At 33.9% G+C, this 13,920-nt stretch overlaps 1 protein-coding gene across 5 annotated transcripts in view; it reads left to right on the forward strand.

The window, feature by feature from the left end:
• Nucleotides 1–13,920, forward strand: part of Dyrk1a (dual specificity tyrosine phosphorylation regulated kinase 1A) — a 139,090-nt gene that overhangs the window by 41,183 nt on the left and 83,987 nt on the right. For 4 of the 5 annotated variants that reach the window (XM_047563651.1, XM_047563649.1, XM_047563648.1 and 1 more), the window contains one exon: nt 9,793–9,878. The exons of the other annotated variant lie outside the window; for it this stretch is intronic. In XM_047563651.1, the coding sequence (XP_047419607.1) occupies nt 9,869–9,878 (10 nt within the window). In that variant the 5' untranslated portion in view covers nt 9,793–9,868. The remainder of the gene's footprint in view (nt 1–9,792; nt 9,879–13,920) is intronic. 5 annotated transcript variants of the gene reach the window in all.

Genomic DNA, 13,920 nt, shown 5'->3' on the forward strand with positions numbered 1-13,920 from the left:
AAAGTAGAATAGTTTCTATCATGAGAACTATTCTTTGAAATGGATAAATTTTCACTGTATGTAGGATTTTTATTTTTGTATGTAGGATTTTATTGTGTTTAAGAAGAGGGTTAATTAACAGTGGTGTTTTAAATGTTTTCCCAGGCCTTTATTCCTGAGCTTTATTTAATATTAATTCCATTTAAAAAAAAATCTATTGTGTGACTCCTGGTTTATATAGGAAAATATAAACAGTTATTGTATGTTTTTGGTTTGTAGTATTTACTGAAAAGACAGCCCCAAACAAAACAAAACCCCACCAATATTGATAGAGAATAGCATGCCTGTGTGTAATTGACTTGCAGGATTGTGAATGAGGTCTTAAAGTTGAATATTACATTCAGTGAGATTACTGGAATTTGAGTGTAAGTGTGGGAATCCTGACATTAATAAATAAGTCATCTGTATTAGGATTGTGACTGTGTGATTGATGATGCAGTATTATGCCAGTCATTCTTTTTTTTTTTTTTTTTTTTTTGCGGTGCTGGGGATCGAACCCAGGGCCTTGTGCTTGCAAGACAAGCATTCTACCAACTGAGCTATCTCCCCAGCCCCTATGCCAGTCATTCTTACAGAATTTCCATTGATCAAGAAAATTCTAGGTGGAAAATTTTAAGATTTATGATTCTAGGTTTAAGATTGGTTTCAACACAAAAATACATGTTAATTTTTAGAAAATTTAGAAAATAGAGAAGATAAAAACAATAATTTCTTGCAGAGTTCTGTGCAGAGGTAACTACATTGTTTATAACCTGCCACTCTTTCTGTATATGATTTTTCTTTTAAAAAACAAATATATGGTATCTGCACTGCTTTATAATCCACTTTTGTCTACATAAAACAATCTTTTCATTAGTGTTTTTCTACTATGACAGTCTGTTCATTGAACATCTACTATAATAGAAATACAAGACCTAGTAAGCAGTACTTTCTACCTAAGTGATAATATCACTGAGGTTAGTATAACAAGTAGTTCACAAGATGTAGGTGCAAGTTCAAAGGAAAGGGTAGAGTGACTTCAAACTGAATTTGAGGTGATCTTGAAGTTGGGTAGGTATTAGATAAAGAAGGGACAAATTTTAGGTAGGGCTCAAATGCCTTAAACATTGATGCAGAAGGAGGTTAAATGCATTTTATGGAATATCATATTGAACTTGAGAACAGGACAAAGAGGTTTCAGTGTTTCTAAATTATAGAGGTATTAAATCCAGATTGAAAGCTGTATGTTTCAGGAAGGTATGTATTGGGTCAAGGATAAGGTGTCTTTAAGCACAGTAGTTCCAAAGCTTGACTGTGTCCAGGAATCATCTGGAAGTTCTTGTTAATTTTTGTACATGTTTACTGAATTAGGATCTTTAGAGTACAGACTGAAATGTCTCTTAGCATTTTTTTCTGAAAAGCCATCAAACCTGGGAGATACTTAATTCTAGAAGGCATTTATAGTAGTGTGGACCAGGAATAAATTGATTAAAATGGGCATGGAGAAGAACAGAATGGATGAGACATTTTGCAAATCTCTAGGATTTATGTAAGATTATTTAGTGTAGATAAAGAGGCTCACAGTTTCTAGTGAAGCTAATTGTAGGAACAATGGTCCTGGGAGTAGAAATGGGAAGTTAGACCGCGGTTCAGGTGTAGTGAGTTGAAGTGGTGATGTGGCACTGTGGTCAGCCAACCTGTAGCTTGGTGGAATTCAATATTGAGTGAAAAATTAGGGGAGAGAATAGAGTTCAAATGTTTCTTTTGAAGGGACAAAAAGAAAAGAAAGAAGGAAAGTGAAACGAACATAGAAACCAGGGGACAGAATGGGAGGAAATAACATCTGAGGTTAGTGCTGAAAGTGAGAGACATGAACTATACTATACTACATAACAGGTATCCTGAAATATAAGTCTAAATTTAAGAATTTTTAAGAAGGTGACATTTTTCTAAGTTCTACAGAAGTGTAGCAAGGAAAAGTAAAACTAAACTCATTTTACTACTCTTAGTAATGGGCTTATTGGAAGAATGTAAGCTGTTAATGACTGTGTTTTTGGTTATTTCTGCCTTTTTATTTTTCTGTATTTCTGAAACTCAAGGATAATTAAAAGCAATGGTTTATAAAATTATATATAATTATATACATATAAAAGTTTATATAACCAACTAAGTATATGTATGCATGCACAGATGTAAATTATACATAACATTTTATAGGTAAAATTATACATGTGTGTATCTATTATACTTTGAACCATCCTGTTTAGAAAAGTCAGTGCTATCAGAAGAGAAGCAGGGCAATTTCTCAGCATGTATCCTATAAGCTAGCTGTGAGGAAAGTTTGCAGGCTACTGAGTCCACATAGTCTTCCTAAATGTCTTCTGTCTGATAGATATCACTCTGGTTAGGGAATACATAGAAAAGTGAGATACCCCAAATTTATAAAGTTAGGGAGGGGAATATAGCAATAGATATCACTAATATCCTGCATCTGAATTTTGTTTGATCCCAAAGCTTCTCTAGGTTATCTGCCACCTCTCTTAAATTCCTCTTATTGTTTAGAATTGATTTGAGTAATGGAAAGTCTGAAAACATTATGTGTAGGTGATGCAAAATAATACATGTCAGCAAATGTCAGTAGAAGAGATTTTTAAAAATCGTGATGGCTTTGTGTTTTGTTCACATCACTTTGCTTTTAATTCCTATTAGAATATGGGTAGAAGCAGACTCCAAGGTAATGGTAATAATGGAAACAAACCACATATCTCTCAATAGATGTTTGCTAAAAATACCTTTACATCTGTGCAAATGGAGTACTAGGTACCCATTAAAAATGGTGATTGCTGGGCACATATATGCCATCCCAGGAACATGGTAGGTTGAGGCAGAAAGAGTATAAGTTCCAGCCTCTCCTTGACAACTTAGTAAGACCCTGTAGCAAAATAAAATTAAAACAAGGATGGGAATGTTGCCCAGTGGTAGAGTACTTGCTTAGCCTGCTTGAGGCTCTCCCTGGGTTGGATCTCTGGTACTGCACTCCCGCCCCCAAATAAACAAACAAGCAAAAACCAGACGATGCAAATATAAGTTGTTGGTATACAATTTAAAAAGAAAAAAGTGGGAATTCCACAGCCAGACTGTGAGTGGTAGAATTTTGTGTGACTTCAGTGTTTTATACCTAGTTGATAGCCTTTGTTTCTTAAAAACAGCGAACACATTTTATAGTTATAAAGTAGTGTAATTGAAATAAAAATGATGGGAAAAAATTTGAGATTTTGACTTTTAAACAGAGAAAAGATCAGTCAGCAATTCTGGCTTCTGAAGAGCATAATTTGCATATAATTGGGTTGGAATGGTGACGTGAATTGTTCTAAAGGTATATATGAGAATGGTTAATAATGGGTGAAGACTTGAGCAGTAAGTCCAAATAGAACCAGGTAGGATTAATAAAATGGAGTAACAAGGCTAGTTTGAAAGACCTTCCTAAGGTGAAATTCACCACAAGAATTTGTGGATGGATGTGGTGTAAGTAAAAGGAAAGAGTCCTGGATGATTAGGGCTTTCACCCTAATGTAATATTAGGCTAATGGTGACATTTAATAATTGAGTCTGAGAATACACAAAAGAAAAGTGGTGTTTCCCCTTTCTTCCTGGTCCTTCTCCCATCTCACTCAAGTGTGGGAAACCGTGGACTCGTGGTAAATTTATTTACTTAGGGATGAGAGCAGTGGCTTTGGAGTCAGGTTGTTTGGATTTGGTTCTGATCTCTACTACTTGTAATGTGTAACTTGGGGTGCCTTGTCTTCTCTGGGCCTGTTTCCTTTCCTATAAAAATGGAGATGATATGATAGATGATAGTGGTATTTTTATAACTATGGAGACTAAGTGAATTAAAGTAAAATATAAAGTGCCCATTAAAGAGATATTTGGGTGCAGTGGAACATAATTGGGACATGCAGACTCAGTTCACTGAGCTCTTGGAATTGTGGGTGTGGAACCCTTCAGTTAGGGCTGGGCTAACAATGAGTCCTCTGGGACTTAGGTTTACATATGACAGACATATTACCTAATTTCTACTTTATATAATATACTCTCTAGTAGTGGAAGTTAGGTTCCTAAAAAGTTTTGTGGTCTGAGATTTCATGTTTGAGGAACTCAAAATATGTCAGTAGTTTTGCACATCATTATGAATGTTGTCACATTTACCGGAGGAAGACAAAGGACAGCAAGCAAAATAGATGACGTATTTTGAATGAGTGACAGGGTATTTGTATTACTGTGTTACACTTATCGATCATAGCTTAGCTCTAGAAACCATGCATTGTCTCCCCCATGGTTATGTAAGAATATTTGTCAGTGCATTATGAATTGAGGTATTTCTCTCTTGATTTCTTGTGTTTTGGGGGATGTCCAAATACTTAGTGCCCAATGTAGTCTTCTCTGGGCCCAGATGAGGGTCCAGAAACTGAGTAATAATTTGGTGGCTAAGATAGCAAATACTGTGGACAGCGTTTTATTTAATTCACATAGTTGTTAGTTCTTAAACTTCTACCTGGTGGTGCTTATTTGGGTTATATTAGTTCTTCAGAAATCACATGATTCTATCTCCATTTAACACATATTTCAGGTACTCCCCCCTTCCAGAATGCCACCGAAGTGGTATGATCTAAGATCTAGGTTTTCTTCATGGTCTTTTATCTAAGGATTTAGTGCAAAAATGACTCTTCTGCTATTGGTTTTTACCTTCTTTTCATTTTATCCCCTTTAACATTTTTGGGGTGAGGGTAGAGGGAATATATAGCAAACTGTTTTATATTGGAATCAAAATTTCTCTGCTAGACTAATTTCGAGGAGAGCTTTCCATTCTCTGAAGCTAAAATGCATTTTACAAATTAATTTATTGATTATGAGCTTTTTTTTTCTTTTTTTCCTCCTTCCAATGTTGGGGATGATTGAGGCAGAAGCATGTTCTAGAATCAGGCTTAGACATTCTTGGATTCTTTGATCTTTGTAACATTCTCATAGCCCTTTCAGTGATCATTAATGGGAGGTATCTTGGGATGGTGAACTTTGGTGTAGGACCAGAGTTTGCAAACTGTGACCTATTGTTAATTTCTTTGACCCCTGCTTTCCACATTGATGCAATAGTAGTAACACTATTTACTTGAAAGGCTCATAGGAGATTACTTGTGTCAACATCTATTAAGTCTCTCAGCTGAGTGCTGAGTGCATAGTAAGTGCTTACAAATGTTCTTTGTCCCGTTGCTCTTACCAATAATTTTGATTTGTAACCACATTCCAAAGTCTTACTTATTTTTTGCCATTTTTTCACCCTTAAAAGTTGTGACTATTTCCAGGACTTTTGGGGGGAGTGATAAATGTTCTTTCTTTTTTTTTTTTTTTTAAGAATTTCACTTGAAATCCCAATTAGTATCATTGCTTTTTCTGTAATGCAACTTGATTATCTTATTAGGAATAGAGATGAAAAATTTTTCTCTTATGCATTAAAATATTGAACCATGACACTTCTGAATTTTCTTCCCTTTGACTCTTTTGCCTATTATAATTCTAGAAAATCTATTTCTAAAATTCCCATGCGGGAAAAGAAGATTGACTTTCTTCTTTCTCACTTCTTTTATCTGTTGGTGTAAATGAACAAAAAAGCTTTTAAGGAATGTTAGTCATAGTATATAATTTTAAAATAATCATATTGTAATTTTAATCCTTAGAATCATATTTAATTTCCTTTATGCACTATTTCCTTTGATTTTATTTTCGTAACCTTTTCTTTTTGGTCACTTATAATTAATTGGAACCTTCTGAACTACCTAAATTGTCTTTTTAAATCTCATTATGCATTCTATTTTATTTTTTTCATGTAGGTTAAAAATTCTTAATTGTGAAATATGTATGCAGGAATATATATAACAGATAAAGAGTAATAAAAACAACTCTGTACTTTCACTCAGTGTGTAAAATAAAACAGTACCTAATCAATGTTTGAAGTTCCTTATATCATACAGATTTTTAACATCTGCTACTTTGTAATATTCCCTGCTGCCTTAGTTAATTTTGAAATTAGGTATAATTTTTAGTAGTTATATATCATTACAAAATATTGTGGCATTAGAGAATACATTGCATGTGATAATTCATTGTTGTCCAGAGTTAATCTGGACTTGATATATCATGCTAATGTACTTATTTTCATCATGGTTTGCCACTTAATGTTTATGGATTAGTAGTATTTTATGTAAATCTCAGTACATCAGTGTTTTAAATTAGTTGTCTTGATATATGCTGTCTCACAGACTAAGCTTAATATTTACCTGAGTATATTAGTCTTGTTAAAATTCTGGTATCCCTGAATATAAGCTGTAGGTTAAATTTTATTCCTTGATTTTCAAACATCTAAAAAATGGTGTGGCTCAGTGGTTGAGTTCAATTCCCAGTAAACATCCCCCCCTCCCCCAAAAGGTGTTTTAACTTTAGCTTCAGAAAACTGCTTAAGCTTAGTTCTTGGATTGTTCACAGACTCTTATATTTTCCTTTGGCAAAATGTGAACTAAAGTACACTGTAAAAGATTTTGAGGACTATAAGAGGTTCCTGTTGTATTGGAAATATTTTTCATTAGCATTAGCATGTAATTGTTACTTCGTAGTGTGTGAATGACTCCCTTTGTGGGGAAAAAGATGAAAAATTTACTGCATTTATTTTTTGGTAATAGGGGTGAACCCAGGAGCACTTAACCACTGAGCCACATCCCCCAGCCTTTTTTTTTGTATTTTATTTAGGGACAGTGTCTCACTGAGTTGCTTAGCTAAACCTTGCCCTTTCTGAGGCTGACTTTGACTTCTCTATCCTCCTGCCTCAGACTCCTGAGCTCCTGGGATTACAGGTGTGCACCACTGGTCCCTGACTTTACTGCATTTTTTTTTTTTAGAAAAATTATAAAAATGTGACTGTCTAGACTTCTAAACTTCTTGAGGGATGAAAATTATATATCTGTAATTTGACTGCAAAGCATACTTGGTATTTGAAGTTGTCTACTTGTTGCCATAAAACTCTGACCTCATAAAAACAATTTTTTTTTGAGAAGTAACTAGCTTAAAGGAAATATGGGATAATCACCAGTATCTTTATTTAAAGTAATCCCAGGTTGAGATTTCTGGAGTTTGTCATTATTCAGTATGTAATGTTTTAGTTGCCTACATATCAGCATCAAAGTTTGGAACTCATTTAGATATTTGACCCTTCACAAATGGTCACATTCTTAATGAATAGTGACTAATGGATGATATTTCTAGGTTGTCAAAATTTTGTGTATATTTTACCTAATGGAATTTAAAGCAGTTATGAAATAATCTTTTTAATTTCTAATAATTTTTAATAAAATAATAAGATAAAAATAAAAACAATACTGTTTGTTGTTCTTATAAAGAGCTTTTAAAAAAAGTAATCCCATCTATTTCTGTTGAAACCATTCAAGTTGACAAGGTATATGTAGCAGTATAACATTCTGTAGGTGAAGAATCTGTTGTTGAGAACCTAAAGGATTTGACAATATATATAGTTCATAGCTAGAGACATATATATGTTCATAGCTAGAGACATATATATATATCACAGCTAGAAGCATTTTATATGTGTGTGTGTGTGTGTATGTATGTATATATATGTGTATATGATTTTTTTTTTTGGTAGTGGAGATTGAATGGAAGGGTGCTTGATCACTGGGCTATACCCCCAGCCCTTTTGTTTGTTTGTTTTTCATTATGTGACAGGGTTTCTCTGAGTTGCCCAGGCTGGCATTGAACTTGGGATCCTCTTGCTTCAGCCTCCCAAGTAGCTGGGATTATAGACTTGTGCCACATGTACCTGGCTCTGAATTGATATCTTCTTTCCCCATGGTCTGTGCCAGATATTTCAAGGACTATTTTTTATTTGGTCTCATTAACTTGTCAGGGCTGACCTTGAACTTGTAATCCTCCTGCCTCAAACTCTCAAGCAGCTGGGATTACAGGTGTGTGCTGACTCGTCCAAAACTGATTATTCTTGAGGAATTTTTTAAAAAGAAAACTATGACTTTGTAGTAAAAATAATTTGATATTGGTGACTGATGATTCACTTAATTTTATAAATAAAGCTGTTCTGATGAGTACTTTTATGTTCATCCATCAATCTATACCTTCAAAATTGGGTACTAGTTGGCTACAGTGGTGCTTGATAGCAGAATCAGAACAGGAAAGTTAGCTCTTGGGGGATGGAATCTCAAATACAGGTAATGATTTCAGACACAGGCAATTCATAATTTCAGAAAATTTCACTCATTTCATTCTGGCCCTAACTTTATCACCCAGTGATGTATCTTCTGTTGCTACTTAGCTTTTAAGAACTTGTTAGTTCAAAAATAGGAGAAATAGGGCTGGGGAGATAGCTCAGCTGGTAGAGTGCTTGCCTCGCAAGCACAACACCCTGAGTTCGATCCCCAGTACCGCAAAAAAAAAAAAAGGAGAAATAAGTAAAAAGCAGAAGTATTGGGGTAATAAATACAGATTCAAATTTATATTATGACCCACTTGCCTAAAAATGTTTTTCTTCAAACTACCTGAATAGTTATTTAAAAACTTACTTTGCAACACTATTTGGAATTTTACCAGTAAGAGGATTGTTTGGACAAATTAGTATACTTGTTGGAAGTTGCAAATATTAATGTGAACTATTTCAGTCAGATCAATTTCTTCTCTATAACTTACCCAAAATGAACTGCACGGAGGCAATAAGAGTTTTGGATGGGAATTTAAGAGGGTGGAATAAGTTAGAGAAAAGGATTACTCTAAGCCTGGTGATTGGGATGCCATCATGTAAAGTGCAGGGAATTATAGGCATTGGTAATTGAACATATTTAGAATGCGTAGAGGATTTAGAATTGTGTAACCTGTATTTCTTTTGCAGGGTTCTTAGTGCCTATGACCAATAGTAGCTTTTAGGATCAATAGTTTTTTTTTGGCTAGCTTGGGAACTTGGCCAACATCAGCAACATTGTTTGTTAGAATACTCATTGAATTTCAGTGTTTATTTAAAAAAATAACTTTTTTGATTGAATTCATTTATAAGTTAGGGTTTAGCCTGTATTTGTCCTTGCCTTTTTGCCATTATCATGTGTTCTCAGTCTTGAAATGACAGTGGAAGCAATAAATAGGAAGGAGAAAGTACTGTAAGAGAATTACAATAAAATAAGAAGAAACCACTCAACTTGCCAAGTAGGGCTTGTGAACTTAGGGAAATAAGTTGAGAGAGTTGCCTTTGAACTTAATTTACAAATTTGATAGGTTATTTTTCTTATGAAGTAACTTTTGTTACTTCTGCCTTGATCACAATTTCCTATGAAAAGTGAATTTACATTCATATTAATTTGTAAATTGATGAAGATTGCACAATATAGACCAGCCCCATTATATAGAACAGTGGAACTTTCAGGTTCGTTTGATATCTAGAAATGTTGCAAGTTTTCATTGGTGGTGGGCACCTTGTAAAACCATTAATCTTTTCCCTGACAACTGCATACTTTGTATTTTATATATAGTTGATTTTGATTAATGAAGATTAAGGTAAATTATTTGAGCAAGCCTAAATGTTAGTAACTCAGTTTTACAAATTTGAAGTGATTTCAGCTATGTTTTGGGGATTGTAGTTATATTGGATATCCCTCAATTAGGGGGTAATTGTCTTGCATCATTATCTCTTATCATAATCTGTTTTTCTTCACACAGTGTTATAGTTTTGCCGCTGGACTCTTCCCTCCCTTCCCCCACCCCATCAGGATGATATGAGACTTGAAAGAAGACGATGCATACAGGTGACTCAAGTTTTGAAATATAGTAAAACTATGGCTATGTAAGAAAATGTGGGAATTGATGGTATATTTTGAATGGGGGAGCGTTCTGATAGCATTTAGTATGTGGGGGGATTATTTAGTAATTGTGGAGGTAGTTGGAATATGTATTAAACTGGAATGTGGGACTCAGTTTGATCTTTCTTTTTTCTTTTTCTTTTTTTTTTTTTTTAAGTAGTGGTGTTAATGCAAACAGTTTAGTAATTGCCCTTGTTTGAACTTCTAAGAAGTTGGCTAATACTTGGTGGGAATTGGACTATTTCTGTTAGTAAAATAAATATTCACTTTTATGGTCAAGTATATGTCTTCTTTACATTGTTGTTAGAATATAGCAAATCTTTTTTGGGAGTCGATGTTAATAGTATTTTTTTTATTGACTGATTTAAATTAAGAATCTAACACTCGTGTATGAGATTCCCTTAAAAAAATGTGGTCTTGCCCCCTCCCCCCATTTCTCTCCTTCCCTACATCTGTTTCCATCCTTCTGCTCCTTCTTGCCTTCCCTTTCATCCTCTTTATCATTTGTATTTATATAGGAGAAGGAGTGTAAGGGCATTCAGAGGGATGTTTTTGGTTGTTTTATAACTAATTGAAGTGATCTTATTTGTATATGGAAAAGTAGATGCTATTCCAAATGTGGATGTGTTCAAACTCTTGAAAATATAGTGTAGTTAATGGATAAAATGTTATTAACTTTTAAACTTGTATGTTCTTAAATCAACTAACTTGTGAAGCCTTTTGTTAACTAAGTGACTTATGTTTGAGATAGTCTTACTTGATTGTAAACTAAAGTCTGAAATTGGTCTTTAACTGGAAAAGAAGTAATTATGAATCTTGAATAGATGTCTAATTACATTAGTGATGTAGCTGTTTTTGTGATGGGAGTTTTAGTGGGTTCACATATTCTGAAAGAAAAAAATTATTACATTTTGCTTATATAATCATATTTTTAAAAACAATTCAGGTATACTGTTTTATTTGAAGAAATGTGCTATTTGTACTGTATAGGTCAAATAATATGTTGCATTTTTGAGGGGCTCGCTGTTTGTAAGACTGATGGTTATTTTGGTGTAAGCCAAAAGTGATTGAATAATCATCTCTGTAATGCAGTTCTCTCACATGTGCACGGAGGGAGGTGTGCATGTGTATGCCTGTACATACTACAGGTATGCTGGGAACATAGTCTGGCCCAGTGGCGGATTGTTAAAATCAGTATGATGCTGAGGCTGAATCTCACCATCATAGAACATAAATAGAAATATTTTATAGAAATGTTAGCATTTTATGAACTTTTTTTGTTGTCACATTTTACAAGTTTGAACTTTTGGTGCAGGAAAGATTTCTCAGCAGTGTGAGCTCCCAGATTGCTCCTTGGTCACTAAACTGCACATTGCTTTACCAAGTAGTGCTCAGTTTTCAGTGGAGGTCAATAGAGGAACAAAGTATGTTTGGAGTGTCTTAGATTTATCTATGATGATTATGATTTTGGAGATTTCCTTCATGAGAATTTGAAATGGCAAAGTTGCTGTTTATCCTCGAAAGGTCTGAAGGATTGCCAAGTTGTTCTTTCTCTTGAAAGCCTTATAGCGTCAATGGAATTAAAAAAACTGAAGAGTAAATATGGTTTGTAAAAGTTACCTACTTAACTTTATAAAAGGTAGAACCTAGAAAAATTCTGTTGTTTGTGACATAATCCAGTTTCTTATTTGACCTCATAAAAATTATCATTTATTTATTGCCTTATGAAAGAAACAAATGATCCAAGGAAAAAAAATCTAGCTCTTTCTAGTATACATATTAGCTATTGGTATATTTCCCATTCTAACAATTTGAAAGTTAATTGGTTTTGAATATAAAATTAACACTACCATTATCATCATTAATACAACAGTTTGTTCTTTTATTACTGTACACACTTTTATTATACTTTGGCTGATAGAATTGTAACACAAAAGCTCATAAAGAGTTTTTCGTTGAAAATGAATTCTAGAATCCTTATGCATCTTTGAAAGTGAATATTCTGCTTTCTCCAGGTCTCGGTTTTCCATCAGGCACTATTCATGGTGCTCACTTCGTTGTGTTGGTTATATGCAGTGATAACTTCTTTTTCTTGTTTTGTTGATGGAGGCACAGGTTCAGGGATTCTGGAAAGGACATTGAAATAAACATTGACTGATTGGCTTTTCAAAAGTCAGAGTTTAATAATAAAATTTTATGATAACTGAGGTGATGGATATGTTGATTTTAGTAATCATTTCACATTGTATGCATTATCAAAATATCTCATTGTATGCTTTATATATGTAACATTTTTATTTCCCAGTTATACCTCAGTAATATAAAAAAAAAAAGAAAGAAAAATAGATTTTTACTGAACCTCAAGCCAGAGCCAAACTTTATTATATTTCCAATACACATGACTATAGGTCCTCCTGTCCTTGTTAAATTTTAGAGTTTTTTGTGTTTTGTTTTTTTTGCATACTTTTAAATGTAATTAAGAACATGAATGAAATGAATTTGGATTTGTTTTTGAGTTTTGGAAGAAAAAAATCACTGTGAACAAACATTTGTTTGGCTGATGTTTGCTTTGTGCTGCATACTGTAATTGGTGTTCTGCCTGCAAGGATCCCTGTGCTTTTAAGGATCAAGCAATGCATTTCATTAGGAGGACAGGGTGGATATGTAGACAAATAAATTGCATTCATGGTAAATTTTAAAGACTTAGCTCTTGAATTCAGTGCATCTGGAGCAAAACAAACTCTCTGGGTAGTAGCATCCATTATAATGTTTCAGCTAACCCATCTATGCCCGGGCTGTAAAAATGTTCATGTCCCCTCCTCCTCTCTCCAGCTCTGGACTCAAGTAACTGTGTTCTGCATGACTTTCCCACATACATTCTTCCCTGGCAACTTAATCCCTTTAGTGGTACCATCCTACCCAAGGACACTGTCATCCTGTGAGCCTGGAAGTAACCAAATTCAGTTTATTTAGGATGTAGAATCATTCCTGAGCTTAGGTTTGGATAAAGCACTACTGCAGAGATTACCAAGCACATTTCCAGAAAGGCTTCTGTGGGAAAAAGCCTGCTTAAGCCAGCATTTTTTTCAGTTCATTTAAGTAAGAGACCTCCCTTGCCATTAATTTTTTACTTATACCCACTTACATCTCATAGAAAATTATTTGGGAAAATCTGTTGCATGCAGAAGTTGATGTCATTCTTTGTTTTGTTGGAATAGCCTTTAACAACTAAAATTGTTTTTAATTATAGTTATACACTAGCCACTTTAAAACTTGGAATGGTTCACAGTATATAGAGCTGTCATGTTTTGAAGATAAGTAACTGTAATGATTTTTTAAAATGTGCTGATTTGGGGCTAGAGACATTACTTGGTGATAAAGAACTTTTGCCAAGCATGTACGAGTCCTTGTAAAAATTGTAATATTTATTACAGAATAATTAGAAATCAGATCTATAAATTAAAAAGATCCAGTTTTTAAAATCCCATCACAAATAGGGCATATTGGGAGAATTAAAGGTTGTATTTATTTTAATATTTTGGTACCTCTTGCCAGTTTGTCTCCTTTTGGAATTTTTTTTCATAGACTATGTGCACCTGGTCTTTTCCTACTTGTGTCTCCCTTATTCTGGCTTATATCAGTTTTACTCTTATTGATTCACTGGGTTTTTTTGTTGTCGTTTGTTTTGGTAAATGATAAATCTACTAGATTTATTTTGGCTCTCAGGTTTTCACTTTTCTTGCTTACTAAGTAATACAAAATCGGTGAAAAATTTTGAGATTTTTAAACATATATGAAAATACAAGGAAACATACCCAGAGTTTCACTCTTCACTGCACTGTGGCATATCTTCTTCCAGCTCTCCCCACCCTCCATGCTATTTAATTAGTTGAGATCATTGTGAATAACCATTCAGGTTGGAGAACTTGAATAAGATTTCATTTGATGTCCTCATTGACTATAACATATATCATAAACATTTCCCAGT

This window comes from Sciurus carolinensis, chromosome 9, assembly GCF_902686445.1.
Source record: "Sciurus carolinensis chromosome 9, mSciCar1.2, whole genome shotgun sequence".
Taxonomy (NCBI): Eukaryota; Metazoa; Chordata; class Mammalia; order Rodentia; family Sciuridae; genus Sciurus; species Sciurus carolinensis.